At 39.7% G+C, this 23,529-nt stretch overlaps 1 protein-coding gene across 1 annotated transcript in view; it reads right to left on the bottom strand.

Moving 5' to 3' along the window:
• Positions 1-21,414, bottom strand: part of COL19A1 (collagen type XIX alpha 1 chain) — a 381,858-nt gene extending 360,444 nt beyond the window's left edge. The window contains exons 1-4 of the mRNA XM_007447208.1: positions 21,384-21,414; positions 19,005-19,112; positions 2,847-2,921; positions 1,898-1,997 (exon numbers count right to left, since the gene is read on the bottom strand). Coding sequence (XP_007447270.1) covers positions 1,898-1,997; positions 2,847-2,921; positions 19,005-19,112; positions 21,384-21,414 — 314 coding nt within the window. The remainder of the gene's footprint in view (positions 1-1,897; positions 1,998-2,846; positions 2,922-19,004; positions 19,113-21,383) is intronic.
• Between the last annotated feature and the right edge of the window lie 2,115 nt (positions 21,415-23,529).

Genomic DNA, 23,529 nt, shown 5'->3' with positions numbered 1-23,529 from the left:
AAAAAAAAAAAAAAAAAAAAGAGAGAATGGCAGTGTCTAAATGTGGCAGGAAGTTTTCTAATGTAGCTACTTAAAATTCACTACGTCTTCTTATACACAGGCTCAAGGAATTTTCAAAGATTGTCTCTCCAGTACTCTGGCCACCTGGCCAGACTTAGAGGGGTTTAAATCATCAGGAAAAGGGCGAGAGAGAAAGTGCATTTTAATTTTTGGAAGGGAATTTATTGCCTTGCTTAAATTCATTAATTAAAGTTATCTACTGGTAGTTAAGAAACATCTAAACCAATATATATGAAATATAGATGAGATACATATTGACTTTTCTTTGCTGCGTATGAATACCCAAATAGGAAGCTGTCAAGCCCTGAGGGTTTAATGCCTGCATGTGAAGCCACCTACAGGCTTAAGACGCCCACAATAGCATAGATCTGTACAGTGACATCTGCTGAAGTTCTCCACCAGACAAATCGCCCATTACATCCCCTGGTATCAAATTACCCTCTTCTTTAGCCCTCTGATTTCTTACCAATTAATGAGCAGTTTATTTTGCGGTACGCGGGCCTCTCACTGTTGTGGCCTCTCCCGTTGTGGAGCACAGGCTCCGGAAGCACAGGCTCAGCGGCCATGGCTCACGGGCCCAGCCGCTCCGCGGCATGTGGGATCTTCCCGGACCGGGACACGAACCCGCGTCCCCTGCATCGGCAGGCGGACTCTCAACCACTGCGCCGCCAGGGAAGCCCCCAAACAGAATTTGATGCTTTATTCATTGCAGTGTATTCACACCCTGAAATGTTCATCTTGTACTCAAAGGCTGAATATCAGGACCGTATATTGCTATATTTGCCTTCCTGATGACTCAAGCTTTCTGAATTACTATTGATCCATCCTCCAATTACATATAGCCAACCATATGGGGAATTATTATTGCCTTGTATAATTGCTGACAATTTGTCAGTATTTAAATGGCAAGTCATTCTTTTTAATCTCATATTTATCAGGAGAAAAAGTATAGTAAAGATAAACCAACAATAAAAAAAAACCTTCAGTAAATTCATTTTGAAATGAAATGAGTAACAAGACCAAGAAAAAGGCTTTTCTTTACTATATACTCTACACAATATATAAAATGAATATACAGTAAGGGCTAAGTTCTTTTATTTTAATTTACCATGGAGCTTATCTATATGCATGAAGCATGTGGAAATAAATATCACTCTTTTGTCTCTAAGTCTACATTGTGTCTTATGTTTAAAATTCACGTTTTAAAATCTAATTTTGGTTATGTCTATTTAAACATAAATAATATTTCTTCAAAAACAAATTTACTTACTATTCTCTAAAGATTCTGCCGCTATCTATACATGTAAATTTACGCTCTAGAACAAGATCAGTTTGTAAAGATTACTAAAAACCACAAATAATCAAACAACACATTTACCACAGCATTCAAGTGACTGTGTTACTGTCAACAAGGCTTTTTATTTTTAAACAAATTATTTGGAATCTCTTTAGAAAGTAGTTTATGTTGTATTATTAAAATATAAAGAAAGGGCTTCCCTGGTGGTGCAGTGGTTAAGAATCCACCTGCCAATGCAGGGGACATGGGTTTGATCCCTGGCCCAGGAAGATCTCACGTGCCGCAGAGCAACTAAGCCCGTGTGCCACAACTACTGAGCCCACGAGCCACAACTACTGAAGCTCGCGCACCTAGAGCCCGTGCTCTGCAAGAGAAGCCACCGCAGTGAGAAGCCCGCGCACTGCAACGAAGAGTAGCCCCCGCTCACTGCAACTAGAGAAAGCCCACGCCCAGCAACGAAGACCAACACAGCCAAAAATAAATAAACTAAATAAAAATAAATAATTTTTTTAAAAAGTAAAGAAAAATTATTTTACTTACATGGTGTCTCTAATAAGAAATGAACTTCCCAATTTGATACAAGTTTTATCACCTTCACAAAACACACGTCTCAGAGAAAAGCGCTCTCCTAGGTCAAAACCTGTGAAATGTGACAAATGATTTAATCCAGCAGTTTTATTAAATTTAGTAAATTCACAGAGATACCAACTTTTAAATAGGATTTTTTGTAGTCCTTATCTGTAGACTGACTTATTTCAAGTTAAATCTGCTCTTTACGGGATCAGCAAAATTTCTTGATTTCTTTTCCCTCTGTTTAGGATATAGGAGGATGAAATATATGTCAAAAGATTCAAGTATTAATTTTCTTTGACCTAGGAATTATTCTAAATAAGTAATCAGAGTAGTTTATTGTAGCAGCTCTGATAGCTAAAGACAGAAAATTAGTTAAGTAAAAAATACTACAGCCATTCAATTGAAATCTAAGCAGCCTTTTAAAAGAAATCGTGCTTTAGAAAAATATATGTTGATGTGGGGAAATGCTCGGATTTCAAATGCAGTATATGTATTATGATTACGTGTGCATATGTGGGTGGGGGAAGGGTGGAGAGAGAAAACGGAGGATGAAGGGAAAAAAGAGAAAGAGAAAGATAAGAATGTTACAAAAAGGGAATCATGACTGTATTTGGGTAGTGAGATCTTCTTTCTCATACATTTTCTTTTCTTTTTTTCAAACTTTCTACAATGGATACAACTTTTAAAATTTTTAATAACTTTTGTTCTCCGAGAGGTTGAGTTGTTGGTGGTCTTAGGTTAAATGATGTAGAATTCTGGGCTCAGAAATCTTTGTACATCATTTGACTTCTTTGCTTAATTTTTTAATATTGGTGTTATCTTAAATTACAATGTGAAGGAGTCACCTACAATACAGTACGTGTTTGGTGATAATTTTACACAAAAATGTTTCTTTGTGAAGAACTGTAATGCTTACCTGAAACTTCAACGTTGTCTCTGTAGTCTGGTGTAAACTGGTGTCCCTCTTTCCTCAGTATAGGACATTGTTTCTCTATTAAGAAAAAAAAAGGTATTGAGAATTTTCACTACATTGTCTATCATTTTTTTCAAATAAATTTGAATCACACAATACAATCAGAAATGTAAGATAAAATGGAAAGAAATTACCGCTTTATTAAATTGCTTTTAAATAAGGATAAGAGTATTACCCACCTCACAGTGTGTTCGTGAGGAATACATGTAGTTATGTATGTGAAGTCCCTGGTACACAGGGAACGCTTGTCAGTGTTAGCTACTGTTTGCTCTAATGTTCTAATTGTCACTCTATACTCGACATTAGGAAATTAGCTAGCTTTAATATCGTTAAATTTTCATATTCAAAGTATATTCTAATGTTAGAAGAAGTGACCTACTACTATTTTCACACACCTTGGATTCAGGTTTAGGTATTAGTGATATTAAACTTTAGAACAGGAGGAGACTGCATGGGACTAACTGTACCCCTCCCTAAATTCATATGCTGAGGTCTTAATCCCCAGTGTGGTGCTGTCTGGAGATGGGGCTTTGGGGAGGGAATCAGGTTTGGATGAGGCCCTAGGGGTGGAGCCCTGGTGATGGGATGGATGTCCTTACAAGAGGGTGGAGGAACAGGGACTCTTTCTGTCTCTCTCTGCCTTGTGAGGAAACCAGGAAGAGGGTTCTAATCAGAACTTGGTCAGGCTGGCAGCCTGATCTCGGACTTCTTAGCCTCCAGAACTGTGTGACATAAACGTCTATAGTTTAAGCCTCCAAGCCTATGGTATTCTTGTTAGAGCAGCCTGAACTAAGTTATTAAAATAAAACTAAAAAGCAAAAGCAGACCTGTGCCATACCAAAGTGGCCTATAATGAAAAATAAATGACATAAAAATCATTGAGAAAGTATTAATTATATGCTAATGCTAATTAACGATGTTCAAAGAAATAAAAGATAAAGTTTGCCTCCCCTTACAGTGAATTTACATACTCACTGCACCACGACACACTAATATAGTAATGTACATACATACACTAATTTCTTATTATCTGGGGTTTGCTTAAATTTAATTCAGGCTAGATTCTAGGAAATTAATAGCCAATCCAGACAAAATTGCAGCTAGTTTTTATAATATGCCAACTGTACAACTGGACAGTTCTTAAGCTAAATTGATGAACTATTTTGGCATCATACAATCACAACCTTAATTTTCTAAAATGTCTAAAATTCATGTCTGGGTATAATGACCTCAAAGTTTTTATGGCAGAGAGGAGATAAACTGCTGAAAACCAAACTGATCTCCTGCTCTATGGAAGTGAAAACTATCAGTTCTCCTGGTCAACTGCTCAGCCTTTCAGCCCTTCATTTAACAAATGTGTCAAAGACTTCAAGGGTGGTGACAGGGCATCAGCTTAATATATTTAACCAGAAGAATAAATCGGATTATAAATAGTGCTACCACTTAGATTTAAAAGCTGCAATCCACACAGTTAAAATATATAGCGTTGAATATTTTAAAGAAATTCCTGTCTCAGAGATCTTAACATGATTGCAGGTCCTAAATAATAATAAAATCGGGTCTTTTGTAAACACTACCCATTTTTTTGAGAAAATTGAAATCCTACCCATTTTTTATCTGAGTTCGTCATCATCTTTATAAAAACCAAGCATCTCATCAAGATCTCTGCACTGAAGACTAGAGAATGTTGCAGAGAGAAAGTCCTAAATGACTGAGTGGATTAAGCAAGTATTTAGACTGGAAGACTCGGTATTGTTAAGATGTCAATTCTCAATTTTATATCTAGACGTAGTGCAATAACAATTAACATCCCAACAGGTTGTGTGTGTGTGTGTGTGTGTGTGTGTGTGTGTGTCTGTGAAAACTGACAAGCTGATTCTCAAATTTAAGGTGAACTCCAAAAAAAAGTAGAACAGCTAAGGCAAAACTGAAGAACAAGCCTGAGAACGTGTACTATTGTACACCAGGGATTTTTATAACGTGATTTTGGTGCACATGTAAATAGATTAATTGGACAGAGAGTCCAAACACAGACCTATGCACATGTGGTCTCCTTATTTACCACAAAAGGGCCACTGCAAATCGATGGGAAAAGGATGGTCTTTTCAGTCAGTGATTCTGGATCAACTGAATGTCCATGTAGAAAAACACTGGACTGTGACCCTTACCTCAAACCATGCAAAGAAATTCATTAGAGATGATCTTAGACCTAAACATGAAAGGGAAAACAGTAACGAACTACAGAAAAACGTAAAATCTTCATGAAATGAGGGTAGCAAATATTTCTTGATAGGGACATAGAAAACATGAAAGGTTGATAAACTGGACTTCATTAAAATCTTAATAATCACAAGACAACACTAAAAGAGTGAAAAGGTTAGCCACAGACTATTACAATACGTATATCCAATCAAGCATCATATCCAGAACATACAAAGAATTCTCACAAATCAACGGGGAAAGGATTGAAAACCCTATTTTGAAAATGTGCCAAAAAACTAAGCACTTCACAAAAGAGAATATCCAAAATGCCAACCCACATATGAAATAGTGCTTAACATCATTAGTGATCAGGGGAATGCAAAGTAAAACCACAATGATATACCACTAAATGGCTAAAAATTAAAGAACTGACAGCATCAAATACTGTTGAGGCTGTGGAGCAAAAGGAAGTCTCGTCTATGTTGCTCGTGGGGGTGAACAGTACAACCACTTTAGAAAATTGTTTGGCAGTGTTTCCGAAAGCTAAATACTCATGAACGCTATGACCTGGAAATTCAATGACCCAAGAGAAATGAGTACAAAAATGGTGTAAATGGCTCTTTTAGAAGAGAATATTCCTCGCAGCATAACTCGTAATAATCCAAAACTGGAAACAACCCAAATGTCCATTGACAAGAGGATAAATGAACAAATTGTGGTAAATACAATAAAAAAGTATAGAAAAAAGAATGAACTACTGCTGCATGTAATGACCTGGTTGAATCTCAGAGAGAAACAACCCAAATGTCCATTGACAAGAGGATAAATGAACAAATTGTGGTAAATACAATAAAAAAAGTATAGAAAAAAGAATGAACTACTGCTGCATGTAATGACCTGGATGAATCTCAGAGGTACAATGGTAAGTGGAAAAAAATACCTTTCCCCAAAGAACACAAACTGCAGAATTCCATTTATGTGAAATTCAAGAGATTGCATGACTGATCTATGTCAGAGTACTGATTAGCTTGGTGGGGGGTCAACTGGGATAGTTACAGGAAAGCCTTCTGGGGTCATGGAAAGTTCTATATTTGGATCTGAATGGCAGTTTCACAGATGTGTAAATACATAGCAAAAATTCATTACACTGTGCACCTAAGATCTGTGGACCCCAGTGTGTGTCATACAAAACAGCATGTCTGTGAGAAAACACTTTAAGCTCAAAATAATTTTTGCAAAACACCAAAATTGTGATCAAATTTTTACAATGACTTTGAATAACTATATGACTGTAGAAAATGAGGTTAACTTTAAATTCTTCACAACATATATAGGGAAACCTGAATAGATGATTGGCAAAGCAAGTATCCAGACTGTGGAAGGAACTTCCTACTGTGACACTTCGGTAATGAGTGGAAGCTATGTTAGCTTATTGCCAAGTTGGAAGCAGTATATATCTCATTTAAATTCTTCTGAGGATCTAATGAATATATGATGATGTCAAAGTAATAAACCTGTCACTTTGAAGTGAAGAAAATTGAACATTTCCAGCAATATTTATGAAAGTATTTCTTCACTAAAGTCTTTAGCTTATGAAAATCAAATACAGCTTTATATTTCCAGAATATGTGCTGTTATGAAAAGCTGAACAAAACAAATGAAAACTAAATGTTAATTTAAGTGAAGTAAGTCAAAGACAAATATCATGATATCACTTTATATGTGGAATCCAAAAACTGATACAAATGAACTTATTTACAAAACAGAAATAGACTCACAGACATAGAAAATGAACTTACGGTTACCAACGGGGAAACGGGGGAAGGGATAAATTAGAAGTTTGGGATTAACATATACACACTACTATATATATAATAGGTAAACAACAAGGACCTACTATATAGCACAGGGAGCTATACTCAATATCTTGTAATAACCTATAACGGAAAAGAATCTGAAAAAGAATATATATATATATTCAATTTTAACTCAATTTTATTCGACTTCAATTTAAAGTTTAAAAAAACAACTAAATGTTAATTCTTTGGGGGAATACTCAAGGCACAATATGCTGAATGCATGAGTCTCCTGGTCTGTTGCATAAAAATGGCAACACAGTAGAAGTGGCTATTAAAAGTTGGATATGTTAATTTCTTTAAGCATTGACACTTGCATTTTAACATAAAGTAAAGCATACTTTTTGCATAAATGTGCGTGCTATCTTGAAGAACTACTGATAAGACCCAAATATCCAAGCATCCTGTCAGGTAGTCAGGAGAATCCCGGCAGCAGTGTCATTTCAAAGGCTCTTGGGAAGCTTTCAAAAGTAATTACTAAAATTTCACCACAAAAGATGCACTATTTAGGGGCCCTTAATCAACAGACCTTTTGAAACATAAATGCAGAAGTTTTTGACAAATTCATGCTAAGATGCTGTCAGTGATTTTCAGACCCACTTTCCTCCTGACTTAGCTTGAAGGATCTGGGCAGCTTATAGGGTTGGAAGGATATTGAAAGGGGGTAAAGGAATGAGAAAAGAAGACAACTAGGTCAGATTTGGGGAAGATTTTATCTAGATTATCTACAAAAAATTACATACATTTTACAAATGTGTGTAATTACACACATTTTACAAGTGTGTGTAATTACATACATTTTACCCTTCTCTCCCTCTAACAATTAGAAACCTGAGGGCCGAAGAACAAATCATTCAAGAGAACTTATGTGATTTCCCCCCAGATCACATAGTAATTCAATGGCAAAGCTGAAATAAAATTCGTTTCCCATAGTCCAGCTTTCTTCTCTATACTGAACATCCTTCTCAAAAACATGTTCTAGGGCTTCCCTGGCGGCGCAGTGGTTGAGAGTCTGCCTGCCGATGCAGGGGACGCGGGTTCGTGGCCCGGTGCGGGAGGATCCCACATGCCGCGGAGCAGCTGGGCCCGTGAGCCATGGCCTCTGAGCCTGCACATCCGGAGCCTGTGCTCCACAACGGGAGAGGCCACAACAGTGAGAGGCCTGCATACTGCAAAAAAAAAAAAAAAAAAAATGTTCTAAACAAAATAGAGTACCTATGATACTCTCTTCATTCGTTAGTGGAAATATACTTTGTCCCCACTCTCAGTATGAAACACGTGCTTAAAAAAAAATCACTTGTTCCCTTAATCTCTAAATCCTCATGCTTGTTTTCACCTGCTGACTGGGCCTCCTATTATATTGTTAAGCATTCTAGTCTGGAGATTAGATCACATGTCTTTTAAAACATATTTTTCCTATCATTGTTCTGGTCTTTCTATACCCACTCATATATAAACGTCTTCAGTTTAATCACGGAAGTCATGTTCAATTCCTTCTTTCTCCTCTCAAATAGCTAAAAAGCCCAGAACAGATTTAAATCCATTCTTTTAACTTTCCATTTTTTCCCTGCTGATTGAATACCTAAAAGATGTGTGTATTTTGCTGATGCTCATACAGAAAACGCACCAGTCACTCTCTGTGGCCCCAGAGGCCTCTGGCCTTAGGAAAAACCAGGAGTGAAGTCATTCCTTGTGCACCACAAAGACAAGGGGAAAAGTCAAAACTAGAGGCATCCTGAAAAATAAATGTATACATGTTCTGTTACACCTTTACAATTTGTAGAGGGCTCTTAGCATTACTTAAGCTATTAATATACCACTTTACTGATTGCAAAGAAAGGAAATATATCATTTGTTTAGTGGATATATACTTTATATTTTAACTTTGCTAAGTGTACATGTTTCCACCCATTTGTACTTAAATGTATCATGAATAACTCATATTACAATATTAAACTACCTGTGAATTAAGGCTTGTTGAGAGGTCTTTAGGGGAGATATGTGACTGAAAGATATAAATTCAGAAGCCTACCCGTTGGTACTCCTAGAGGGCAAGGTTTTAGCATCTCCCAAGAGGTCTCACAGGGCAGTGTCTGCTGCTCTGGTGAATTTTACCAGAGTCCAAGGTCTAGCCTTTGAGCTTGCAGGCTCAGAAATCAGATGCTGACAACACATAAAGCACAGATGCCTTTCTGAGGGGCACATGCCCCTCTCCTCCTTCCTCACTGGACTCCAGTCTCCCGCTCTGTCTCGTTTCTCCTACACGCTGAGCACGCCCCTGCCCCGGGGCCTTGGCATGTGCTTCTTTCCAGGTGATCACGTGCTTCACTCTCTTACTACCTTCCTGTCTCTGCTTAACTGCCCCTCGATGAGGTCAGCCCTCCCTGACCACCCTGTAAATAATGAAACACCCTCTGCTCCCTTCATACCATGTAGGATTGCCAAATACAGCAAATAAAAACAAAGGTGCCCAATGAAATTTGAATGTCAGATAAAGAACAAAAATATTTTTAGTATACGTATTTCCGATGCAATATTTGGAGCATACTTATACTAAAATGTTTTCATTATCTGTCCCACTTCAAACTTAACTGGGTGGCCGGTATTTCATCTGGCACCCTCACCCACATGCTCATACTCTTGGAGGCCAGATAGGGTGGTAACTTATAGAGGTGACACTGACGATGGACAAGGGGGAAGGAACTGAGACACAAGAACGGACAGGATGGGGACTTTGCTGGTGGCGCAGTGGTTAAGAACCCGCCTGCCAATGAAGAGGACACGGGTTCGAGCCCTGGTCTGGGAAGATCCCACGTGCCATGGAGCAACTAAGCCCGTGCACCGCAACTACTGAGCCTGCGCTCTACAGCCCACGAGCCACAACTACAGAGCCCATGCACCACAACTACTGAAGCCCGCATGCCTAGAGTCCGTGCTCCGCAACAAGAGAAGCCACCGCGGTGAAGCCCACGCACCGCAACGAAGAGTAGCCCCCGCTCGCCGCAAGTGGAGAAAGCCCGCACCCAGTAACAAAGACCCAACGCAGCCAAAAATAAATAAATTTAATAAATTTAAAAAATTTTTTCTTGTTAAAAAAAAAAAGAATCAACAGGACGTGATAACAGACTGAACGTAGGGAGGAGGGGGAGATGCCTTGCTCAGCTGGGTAACAGGTGAGTTTACTGAAATGAATGCCACTAGAGGAAGAAATGGAGTTGTGACGAGTGAATTCAGCTGCGGTGGAAAAGCCACGCAGTTAGAAATGTCAAGTTCAAGGTGCCATTAGGAAATATGGGTATGGAACGCAAAAGAGGGGCGGGCTGTGAGGTAAATTTGGGAGTGATTGACATACAAACCATACTTAAAGCCACAGGGATGGATGGCATTACACAGGAGGTAAGGCCAGAAGGGAGGAAGGGCAACAGCTATCTCCTGAGAAATTGCAATATTTCTCTCTTGTCCATTTCACCTGCTTTATTTTTTTCTATTTCTTCATATCCTCTGGAGTCCACATAACATATTATGGAATTATTATTACCTGTAAAATCACAGTTAAATCTGCCCAGTTTCACAGGCGTTCTATTTATCACTCTTTTTTTATCGAGGTATATTTGATGTACAATATTATATGTTTCAGGTGTACAACATAGTGATTCAAAAATGTTAAAGGTTATACTCCATTTATAGTTATTATAAAATATTAGCTGTATTCCCTGTGTTGTATTGTACAGTATATCCTTGTGGTTTATTTATCTTATACATAATAATTTGTATCTCTTAATCCCCTCGCCCTATCCTGCCCCTCCTTCGCTCTCCCCACTGGTAACCACTAGTTTGTTCTCTACATCTGTGAGTCTGTTTCTTTTTTGTTATATTCACTAGTTCATTTTATTTTTTAGTTCCACATGTAAGCGATAACCTACAGTATTTTTCTTTCTCTGACTTATTTCACTAAGCATAACTCCCTCCAAGTCTGTCCATGTTGCTGCAAATGGCAAAATTTCGTTCTTTTTTATGGCTGAATAATTTTCCATTGTATATATACACATCTTCTTTGTCCATTCATCTGTTGATGGACACTTAGGTTGCTTCCATATCTTGGCTATTGTAAATAGTGCTGCTGTGAACACTGGGGTGCATGTATCTTTTCAGATTAGTGTTTTTGTTTTTTTCGGGATATATATCCAGGAGTGGGATTGCTGGGTCATGTAGTAGTTCTAGTTTTAGTTGTTTTTTGTTTTTTGTTTTTTTTGCTGTACGCAGGTCTCTCACTGCTGTGGCCTCTCCCGTTGTGGAGCACAGGCTCGGGACGCGCAGGCTCAGCAGCCATGGCTCACGGGCCCAGCCGCTCCGCAGCATGTGGGATCTCCCCGGACCGGGGCATGAACCCGTGTCCCCTGCATTGGCAGGCGGACTCTCAACCACTGTGCCACCAGGGAAGCCCTAGTTTTAGTTTTTTGAGGAAGCTCTATACAGTGCTCCACAGTGACTGCACCACCAACAGTGGTTTACATCCCACCAACAGTGGTTTGCATTCCCACCAACAGTGCACGAGGTTCCCTTTTCTCCACATCCTCTCCAGCATTTGTTATTGGTGGTTTTTTTGATGATGGCCACTCTGACAGGTATCACTCTTGTTTTCTAACATGCATTAGGGAAATTGTTTTTTTTTACCTTTAGTGACAAAACTCATGACACAAATATACTTTGTCCCCACTCTCAGTATGAAACACGTGCTTAAAAAAAAATCACTTGTTCCCTTAATCTCTAAATCCTCATGCTTGTTTTCACCTGCTGACTGGGCCTCCTATTATATTGTTAAGCATTCTAGTCTGGAGATTAGATCACATGTCTTTTAAAACATATTTTTCCTATCATTGTTCTGGTCTTTCTATACCCACTCATATATAAACGTCTTCAGTTTAATCACGGAAGTCATGTTCAATTCCTTCTTTCTCCTCTCAAATAGCTAAAAAGCCCAGAACAGATTTAAATCCATTCTTTTAACTTTCCATTTTTTCCCTGCTGATTGAATACCTAAAAGATGTGTGTATTTTGCTGATGCTCATACAGAAAACGCACCAGTCACTCTCTGTGGCCCCAGAGGCCTCTGGCCTTAGGAAAAACCAGGAGTGAAGTCATTCCTTGTGCACCACAAAGACAAGGGGAAAAGTCAAAACTAGAGGCATCCTGAAAAATAAATGTATACATGTTCTGTTACACCTTTACAATTTGTAGAGGGCTCTTAGCATTACTTAAGCTATTAATATACCACTTTACTGATTGCAAAGAAAGGAAATATATCATTTGTTTAGTGGATATATACTTTATATTTTAACTTTGCTAAGTGTACATGTTTCCACCCATTTGTACTTAAATGTATCATGAATAACTCATATTACAATATTAAACTACCTGTGAATTAAGGCTTGTTGAGAGGTCTTTAGGGGAGATATGTGACTGAAAGATATAAATTCAGAAGCCTACCCGTTGGTACTCCTAGAGGGCAAGGTTTTAGCATCTCCCAAGAGGTCTCACAGGGCAGTGTCTGCTGCTCTGGTGAATTTTACCAGAGTCCAAGGTCTAGCCTTTGAGCTTGCAGGCTCAGAAATCAGATGCTGACAACACATAAAGCACAGATGCCTTTCTGAGGGGCACATGCCCCTCTCCTCCTTCCTCACTGGACTCCAGTCTCCCGCTCTGTCTCGTTTCTCCTACACGCTGAGCACGCCCCTGCCCCGGGGCCTTGGCATGTGCTTCTTTCCAGGTGATCACGTGCTTCACTCTCTTACTACCTTCCTGTCTCTGCTTAACTGCCCCTCGATGAGGTCAGCCCTCCCTGACCACCCTGTAAATAATGAAACACCCTCTGCTCCCTTCATACCATGTAGGATTGCCAAATACAGCAAATAAAAACAAAGGTGCCCAATGAAATTTGAATGTCAGATAAAGAACAAAAATATTTTTAGTATACGTATTTCCGATGCAATATTTGGAGCATACTTATACTAAAATGTTTTCATTATCTGTCCCACTTCAAACTTAACTGGGTGGCCGGTATTTCATCTGGCACCCTCACCCACATGCTCATACTCTTGGAGGCCAGATAGGGTGGTAACTTATAGAGGTGACACTGACGATGGACAAGGGGGAAGGAACTGAGACACAAGAACGGACAGGATGGGGACTTTGCTGGTGGCGCAGTGGTTAAGAACCCGCCTGCCAATGAAGAGGACACGGGTTCGAGCCCTGGTCTGGGAAGATCCCACGTGCCATGGAGCAACTAAGCCCGTGCACCGCAACTACTGAGCCTGCGCTCTACAGCCCACGAGCCACAACTACAGAGCCCATGCACCACAACTACTGAAGCCCGCATGCCTAGAGTCCGTGCTCCGCAACAAGAGAAGCCACCGCGGTGAAGCCCACGCACCGCAACGAAGAGTAGCCCCCGCTCGCCGCAAGTGGAGAAAGCCCGCACCCAGTAACAAAGACCCAACGCAGCCAAAAATAAATAAATTTAATAAATTTAAAAAATTTTTTCTTGTTAAAAAAAAAAAGAATCAACAGGACGTGATAACAGACTGAACGTAGGGAGGAGGGGGAGATGCCTTGCTCAGCTGGGTAACAGGTGAGTTTACTGAAATGAATGCCACTAGAGGAAGAAATGGAGTTGTGACGAGTGAATTCAGCTGCGGTGGAAAAGCCACGCAGTTAGAAATGTCAAGTTCAAGGTGCCATTAGGAAATATGGGTATGGAACGCAAAAGAGGGGCGGGCTGTGAGGTAAATTTGGGAGTGATTGACATACAAACCATACTTAAAGCCACAGGGATGGATGGCATTACACAGGAGGTAAGGCCAGAAGGGAGGAAGGGCAACAGCTATCTCCTGAGAAATTGCAATATTTCTCTCTTGTCCATTTCACCTGCTTTATTTTTTTCTATTTCTTCATATCCTCTGGAGTCCACATAACATATTATGGAATTATTATTACCTGTAAAATCACAGTTAAATCTGCCCAGTTTCACAGGCGTTCTATTTATCACTCTTTTTTTATCGAGGTATATTTGATGTACAATATTATATGTTTCAGGTGTACAACATAGTGATTCAAAAATGTTAAAGGTTATACTCCATTTATAGTTATTATAAAATATTAGCTGTATTCCCTGTGTTGTATTGTACAGTATATCCTTGTGGTTTATTTATCTTATACATAATAATTTGTATCTCTTAATCCCCTCGCCCTATCCTGCCCCTCCTTCGCTCTCCCCACTGGTAACCACTAGTTTGTTCTCTACATCTGTGAGTCTGTTTCTTTTTTGTTATATTCACTAGTTCATTTTATTTTTTAGTTCCACATGTAAGCGATAACCTACAGTATTTTTCTTTCTCTGACTTATTTCACTAAGCATAACTCCCTCCAAGTCTGTCCATGTTGCTGCAAATGGCAAAATTTCGTTCTTTTTTATGGCTGAATAATTTTCCATTGTATATATACACATCTTCTTTGTCCATTCATCTGTTGATGGACACTTAGGTTGCTTCCATATCTTGGCTATTGTAAATAGTGCTGCTGTGAACACTGGGGTGCATGTATCTTTTCAGATTAGTGTTTTTGTTTTTTTCGGGATATATATCCAGGAGTGGGATTGCTGGGTCATGTAGTAGTTCTAGTTTTAGTTGTTTTTTGTTTTTTGTTTTTTTTGCTGTACGCAGGTCTCTCACTGCTGTGGCCTCTCCCGTTGTGGAGCACAGGCTCGGGACGCGCAGGCTCAGCAGCCATGGCTCACGGGCCCAGCCGCTCCGCAGCATGTGGGATCTCCCCGGACCGGGGCATGAACCCGTGTCCCCTGCATTGGCAGGCGGACTCTCAACCACTGTGCCACCAGGGAAGCCCTAGTTTTAGTTTTTTGAGGAAGCTCTATACAGTGCTCCACAGTGACTGCACCACCAACAGTGGTTTACATCCCACCAACAGTGGTTTGCATTCCCACCAACAGTGCACGAGGTTCCCTTTTCTCCACATCCTCTCCAGCATTTGTTATTGGTGGTTTTTTTGATGATGGCCACTCTGACAGGTATCACTCTTGTTTTCTAACATGCATTAGGGAAATTGTTTTTTTTTACCTTTAGTGACAAAACTCATGACACAGCATTTGTCTCAAGATCAGGGTTGGGGAAGTTGAAGAGCAGTAATTTACCACGGACATAAAACTAGTTTGTTTTCTTTTCATAAATGGATCAAAATAACAGCCTTGAGGTGTTTTGCTTTTTTTTTTAAAGGCTGACAGACTTCTCATTGACAGAGGCCTTTCATTTCATTGTTACTAGTTGCCCTGGGGACTCCTGTACACTTCATACTTTGCTAATACGTCTGATGAAGGATTACAGAGTATCCTAGGTTGGGAGAACAACAATGGTTAACAACAAGACGTTAGCACCTTGGACCAGAATATAACAAAAAAATATGGAAAAGTGACCAAACGAGAAAAAAATGGGAACACAGCTATATTAACAAAGAGGTAATGAGGGGTCACAGAGCCTTCACTGCTAATTTTTTATCCAAAACTCTTCCCCCAGAGGAGTATACCAGGTTAGGAGCTATAACCTTTATTTAATGAAGCTTTCCTGCACTTTAAAAATCTAGGAGTTACAAAGTACGTTTGTCAGCAGTAGGACTCTTATCTGGTACCATACTGAACATGAGGAATTCTTCAAAACACAAAATAAAACTCTCTATATAATAGCATACTTCGACTCTGTGTGTGTGTGTCGATTACTAAAAGCCAAATTTCAGAAGAATAGTTTTTCCTTATAATCAATAGAAAACTAGTTTAAAAGGGTGTATGTGTATAGTTTGGGGCCTAAGTTTATAATCAATTCCATCAAGACACTTAACCTGAAATTTTACCATAAGTGAAAGGGATGGCATTCTATTATCTCTCTATTGAGTCTGGCTTTTCTTACTGCTCTTTCTTACCTTATTTTCTGTCTTTATTACTTTTGATGATAACTCAGTACTTTTGCCTTAGAACAGATTAAGGGAAATGCGTGAGAAATAGGAACCATTATGAGACATAAGCTTCTATCATAGAGAAAAGTTTTAAGAAAGTAATTAAAGCAAGTTTTGAGATGATCTCTGTGATGTGTATTTATTAATACAGCTCTCTTCCCCACCCTCTTTTGACAACTAAACTGAAACGGCCACATTCAAATTGTTTATCTGCAGTGTGAAAATATGCAAACATGCCTTATGTCATAATCTCAACATAATAGTAAAACTGACGAAAGAATATGGAGTTGCTAATTCTGAATAGCTTCAAGATTTTAATATTAAAGGTGTTATCGAATCCCTCCATATTACTCTTGAATTCCATCCCAACTGGCCCAATATTGCAAGCAATCGTTAGGAACACCATTGAGTTAAGTAAAGCAATTAAAAGACTCGATTTATCCTTCATGTATTTAACAGCAGATTGTTGACAACTTCACAGACTCCAGAGCTGAAACCCTAGCCTCTCCCTCAGATTTGTTATATTTTATTTTTAGGCTGTAATCACTTCCCTCCGGTAAATGGTTAGTGACCACAGGCACAGGTCTGCACATGAGGAAACTAAAAAGGGAACTTTGTGCTATGAATCAGACACACGAGACATGAGAAGAGCCCCTGCCAGGCCCGAAATGTTATACTCTTCAGTAATACTTATGACAAGGCTGTGCTGACATTTTCAATGAAAGCAAACGATACTTGCAGTTAAGCAATTTCCGTGGCACGTTTAGCGTGGGCTGTTTCACAAGCATCTCCTACCAAATGCCCCGATAAAAAAGCTTCAGGTTACGTGAATCTTTCTAGAGTTCCAATTAATTTGGAATTCACACTCTTAGGAAGATCTTTCAGAAAGATTAATTTGGTAGGGTAAATTGGGCCAGAATATATGCATTTCAGTCTTCCTACGTACAATATAACCTGATTAAAGAATTGAGATAGCCAAGCTGTAAGAGCAAAACATTCAGGGGAATCCCAAGATGGAGAAGTTTCACAGTTACACGAGATGATCAGTACAGTTCGCAAGATCTATAGCGAACGGTATACCATATTATACACCTAGAAATTTGTTACCAGAGAGGAGCTCATGCTAAGTGCTCTTACCCCTCCCAAAAAAGTTATTAAAGTCTAAATAAATAAAGAAATGCAACCTGGTAGTGTAAGGTGCAAGACAACCAGCTAAGAAAAAAATAATAATAATAAAAAGAAATTGTTAATCATCCCAAAGGTGAGTGTTCCTCTGTTTCCCACAAACAAACGGCATTAGATTCACCTGGGGAGCTGGTTAAAGATGTAAATTACTGAATCCCACCCCAGGCTGCCCCGCATCATAGGAATCTCTGGGAGTGGGACTCCAGAATCAGTACCCCAGATATTTCTTGCTCACACTGAAATTGGAAAACCATTTATGTAGATCCTTCAAATCAATATCATCAGGAACATTTATTTATTACACACTAGCACGTGCCTAGAAACTGATTCATTCTCCTTTCAAACCAAAAAAGTCCTATCCCCTCTGATTAAGTAGCAAATTGCATTTCCTGCTACGTCTCTTAAAAGGAAGAGATGTAAAAAAGATTCAGAAGAGGGACTTCCCTGCTGGTCCAGTGGGTAAGACTCTGTGCTCCCAACACAGGGGGCCTGGGGCTCGATCCCTGGTCAGGGAACTAGATCCCTCATGCGTGCTGCAACTAAGAAGTCTGTGTGCCACAACTAAGAGCCCACATGCTGCAACTAAGAACTGGCGTAGTCCAAATAAATAAATATATATTTTTTTAATTCAGAAGAGTAGCAACATTATCAGAATAAACTCCGTGCCCTAGGGACTTCTTTTTGCCATGAGTCACACCCGATTTTTCTGAAAAAAAGAGTTTCCCCCAAAAAAAGTATGATAGCCACAGGATGTCATTTGCACAGTGGTAGAATATTCAAACTTTCATGTAGATTATTTTATGAAATGTACCTCCTGCCAAATTAGTAAAAAATCATAAAGACTTACAAAACACTCTGACTCAGATGTTTGATATCTTTATAAGAGATTGTTTTTATTTTATGAGTGCTTCAAACTCAAAAGTCTCTACTAGGGTATGTTTATACCTGTTTAGCAAAAATTCTGAAAGAAACATTCAAAAGAATAAGCACAATAAGACTCATAGTCTCAGGACACATCATCATATGTGATCATGGTCAGAATATATCATATGTGATCCTTTGCATAGAAGGTGAGTTGAAGGCTCTCTTTGCTCAGCAAATGGCTTTTCAATGTGTCTAGTTCAACTCTGGAATGCGAAGTACATTAAGGTCAGTAACTTACGCACACTCAGTCTTCAAGAAAAGCCTTCCAAATTAGCCACCGGATCATTTTTAAAAATCAGAAGTGGAAGTGAATGTTTCAAATTGCCTTCAAGTCCTTTGGAAATATTTATGAGGTTGATAACTGAACAGTTGCAAATAAATATTATCTATTTAGTTCAAAAAGTGCTCTCATGACTGTTAATCTTTTGTTTGCCTCATCTGAGATACTACAAAATTGATATATAATTAAACTACATTTCCTTTTCTATTTCTTATTCTGTTTTTCACTTTTCCGTAATTAACATTAGTTATGTCCTTGGTTAATCCTAACTGGGGATGGGTTTCCGTACTTACAATTTGAATAACTTGAAAAACTTCGTTTAAAGGGGAAAGGGAAAAATAGACACACACAGAGATGTACACACATATTTATATTTGTAAATATCAGTGAGAGAAAGAAAAGGCTATTTAGACTACTATAATATGCATATAAAAATGTAATTTTAGACATTCTCAATGTGCAATGTGAAGGTCAATGAGTAAAACAATAACTTATTATCTATTTTGTGCTAGTAGATTGAATCTATGGCCTCTTCAACCCTAATAAGATTTAGTTTAATATTTTTTTTAAATAAAGATATAAATAACATTTGGAGACTGCACAAGAGGTGGCCTGGATACCTGGCTTGTCCCTGCTCACCACGGAAGCGGAAGCAGGAAGCAGGAGCATCGCTGCCCAGAACCAAAGCTTCCAAGAGCCAGCGGGTCTCATGGCGCCTCAAAACCATGGGATCCAGTGGCCACACACCTGCAACAGAACAAAATATCTGAATTGAGCTTAATGCATACAGTTCCCTTCATCATTATCTCCAGAAAATTCTCATCACCAAAGAGAACACAATAGATTTTTACAATATATATAATTATAGAATTGGATATCTGCTTATACATGTAATTAGACATTATATATTAATATATACCTTATTATGCATGAAAGCCTCTGAAAATATTTTCAGATTAGTTCCTAATTAGTTATCAATGTCCATACAGCCTCATATAACTTAAATTTCTCTTCTTCTAAATTTTTTTAAAGCCATGCTACTTAAGATGATTTGTATATATCTTTATTTTTAATCCTGGTAAAATACGCATAACAAAGTTTACCATCTTAACCATTTTTAAGTGTACAGTTCAGTGGCATTCAGTATCTTCACGCTGTATAATCACCACCACCACCTGTCACTTTTCATCCTGCAAAACTGAAACTCTGTATCTATTAAACAGTAACTCCCCATTTCTCCCACCCCAGCTCCTGGCAACAACCATTCTGTTTTCTGTCTCTACAAATTTGACTGCTGTAGGTCACATGCACATGGAATCACGCTGTATTTATCCTCTGGTGACTTTATTCACCAGGCGTATTGTCCTCGAGGTTCAACCATGTTGTAGCATGTGTCAGTATTTTATTGTTGTTGTTTTTTTGTGGTACGCGGGCCTCTCACTGTTGTGGCCTCTCCCGTTGAGGAGCACAGGCTCCGAACGCGCAGGCTCAGCAGCCATGGCTCACGGGCCCAGCCGCTCCGCGGCATGTGGGATCTTCCCGGACCACGGCACGAACGCATGTCCCCTGCATCAGCAGGCGGACTCTCAACCACCGCGCCACCAGGGAAGCCCTATGCCTTATTTCTTTTGAACTCTCTCATCCACCTATGGTCCTAATCCTCATATGACTTTGGAAACTTATCCTAGCTATTATTTCAAGGCCGTTGGTAACTGTTAAAGTAATTAATTCTATTTCAAATAAATTAACTCACAAATTGTTGTTCAAATTGTTGATTGTTTGCATTTTTAACCAAACTGATTTTTATGAGTTGATAAGTTAGCAGTATAGCACAGTGGTTAAAACTTCATGCCTAGGTTCCACCACTCATGAATGAGTTACATGATTTCACCAAGACTTCATTTATTCATCTGAAAACTGGGAATAATACTAGCAATAAATTGTTTAATACCTGGAAAGAGTATAGCACAGGGCATTGAATACAGTAAGTGTTCAAAAAAGTAGCTGCTATTATAATTGTTTGTTCCACATATTCATAAAAAATAATTAGTAAAAATTTAGTTATATTTACCTATTCATCCTGAGATTGATAGTGATGAACAATGGAAAAATGCCAGAGCATCCTAAAAATGTATGTTCATTGATGCTTTGGTCCCTGTTTCAGCAACAAAGAACCAGAGAGCTATATAGCCATAAGCATAGGAATTCGAACTTGAGGTTTCCCAGCGATTTCTTTGAGTCACTTAGAGGACAAAAGTACTTAACTTCACACTCATTTCCTCAAAATGTTTGAAGAATTGATGTTATGGTTAGTTGACTAAATGTTCTAGTTACAAAAGAATTGCCATTCCACCACTCTACTGAAATGTCTCCAGCCAAGTTCAGCAAAACTTGAAAGAAGGATCCTTTTCTCTTTGCATCTAATTCAACTCTCCGTGGCATTTCCAACAGCTGATCACTCTCTCCTTCTTGAAACCCTCACTCTCATTGGCCCCCCTGCCCTCACACTCTCTGGTATTTCCTTCTAATTCCCCTTCTTAGATCTTCTTTCTACCTGATTTCTTGATGGTGGGATCTATGGGTCCTCCTCTCCTCTCTCTCTTTTTCTTTTTTTTGCGGTACGCGGGCCTCTCACTGCTGTGGCCTCTCCCGTTGCGGAGCACAGGCTCCGGACGCGCAGGCTCAGCGGCCATGGCTCACGGGCCCAGCCGCTCCGCGGCATGTGGGATCTTCCCGGACCGGGGCACGAACCCGCGTCCCCTGCATCGGCAGGCGGACTCTCAACCACTGCGCCGCCAGGGAAGCCCTCTCCTCTCTTTTTATTATGTCTCTTAGGTAATCTTACCAATCCTCTCGGCTTTAAGCAGTATCTGTCAGATGATGGGTCTAAAATTTACCTCTCCAGTCTAATCCTGGTCTCCGAACTTCAGACTTTGCGTCCAGCGGCCTACTCACTATTCCCTCTCAGACATCACAGAGTAACTTCATACAAATCGAATGCTTGGTTCTTAACCACACCTTGCACCTTCGCGTTCTTCCCAGTCTCCATGATTAGCCCCCATCAAAGCACTCCACCTAGACACCCAAGCATCACATGGATTCTTCCACCTTCTGTACCCCCATCTCACACATCCCCATCAACAAGTTGCATCAGTGTTACCCCAAACACATCTCAAACCCACTAACCATTGCTCTCCTTTCCTCTGCCACTGGCCTAGCTCAGGTTGCCCTGGTGTAGACTCCTCCAGAGCTTCCTAACGGATTCCCTATCCACGATGGGCTCCTGACCGAGTTCACTCTCTACGTAGCACTAAACAACTTTCCTTAAAGTCAAGGTTGGATCACGTCACCCCCTATTTCTAACCCTTCAATGGTTTCCCACTGAACTTCGAATATAATCCAAAAGGCTTTCTATGGTCCAGAAGCCCTGAGTAAACTGGCTCCTACCCCCGCTCCTGCTGATGTCCTATTCCTCAAATTCCCCGACTCTTTCCAGCCTCAGGGCTTTTGCACATGCTGTTTCCTCATCCAGGAACATGCTGGGTCCTGTTCATCCTGCATCTTTCCATGTAAATGTTACTATGTGGAAGAGCCCTTCCCTGACCAGTAGGCACCCTGGCCCCCCTCTTCTCTAGCTCAGACTTTTCTGTCTGTACACATGTTTATGGCCCTCACTCAACTCTAAGCTCCTGAGGGCAGGGACTGTGTGTCTTGTGCATCACTGTATCCTGGTGCCTGGCATAGTACCTGGAAAAGCAGGACTCAGTGAATATTCTTTGAATTGAAAGGGAGGAAACTGCCAATTTTTAAATCTTGAGACACAGTGAAGTATACTTAGGTTTGAATCTGTAGTGACAATAGTTTAATCTTTCAGAATTCTTAAGGCATTTCAGAATCTTATAATATCTTAAGGGTCATTGTAATGTACATCCTTTCTTTTTGTATGTTTCGAAAAACGTGTTTGCTATTGGAGGTTTCTGTGGTTTCAATCCTGATTAGACATGTACGCAGCTATGAACATCTGAAAAAACTTTTTACAGGGTCTCAAAACGAAGCCTTGTTTGTGTTTAAAAAAAAAAAAAAACACCTTTCCCAGATATTTTCCCTCTGCTGCAGGCAATGTCAGGGTTGACCCCAACAAAAGTGTCAAGGGCAAAACTTCCCTTGAGGTCTTCCTGGACCTCTCTCCCACATCCTTCCCACAATCCCCAGATACCTGCTGTCCTCAGGCTGCTTCTAGCTGTTCTCCACCCACCTCTGGTGCCCTCCCTGGATTTCTCAATTCTGGGCTTTTTCCACCATCCAAAAATCTCCTTCCTCATTGAAACTTGCCTGTTTTCTCTCCTGTCCCCTCAGATCCCAGCTCGTGACTATCAAGATAGTTTTACAAATGAATCCAAGCCAATGTTATCACAGTGTAATGTGTTGTTCTTTCCAGGTAAGATTTAAACTTGAACCTTCAATACTTTACCAACTGAGTGACTGACATAAAACCTCAGGTAATATATGTAGATGCTGAGGTTTCTTAGGGCCTCCAAATCACTTTTTTCCAGACTTATACAAAGATGACTCTTGATGCATTTTAAGAAGGATATGGAGATTACCAGCAACATACTTGGTCTCATTTTCTGAAGCAGAATTTCTTTTATATATGATATTTTATTTAATATTCATAATAAGTTGAGAGGCAGGCATGCCTGCTCCTAACGTTAGCAGGGTACAGGGCAAGAGATCCACATTCCATATGTTTAAATATTTAAAAGTTAAAAATAAAGCTAATAAAACTGATAAGTATATATTTTCTCCTTTCATCTTGACAAATAAACTTTCACAAAGACCTAAAAGCCAAGGTCACGTTCAAAATTGAACAGAGAAGGCTGCAAGGGATGCAGTGGCCTCCGGCCTAGACAAAGCTCCTCCCTTACTGTTTCCCATTCCTGGTTCCATCTGCACCATGAGGGGCCTCACTCACACATGTGGGAACATGCCAGTAAGCCCAAGCTTTGTCCACAGCACCTGCAAACATCTCTCCTTGACCACCCCTTGGGCTTAGGATTGTTCACACCAGTGGCTTGGTCTGTCCCTGGGAAGATGGACCCAAGGAAGAGGTGTCCAGATCCTGCAAGATGACTAAAGGTCATTTGGTCAGGGAATGTCAGGATCT

The sequence above is a fragment of the Lipotes vexillifer genome, unplaced genomic scaffold, assembly GCF_000442215.2.
Source record: "Lipotes vexillifer unplaced genomic scaffold, Lipotes_vexillifer_v1.1 scaffold1180, whole genome shotgun sequence".
NCBI classification, from domain to species: domain Eukaryota; kingdom Metazoa; phylum Chordata; class Mammalia; order Artiodactyla; family Lipotidae; genus Lipotes; species Lipotes vexillifer.
The sequence above is the reverse complement of the archived record's forward strand: the minus strand, read 5'-3'. Positions and strand labels throughout refer to the sequence as shown.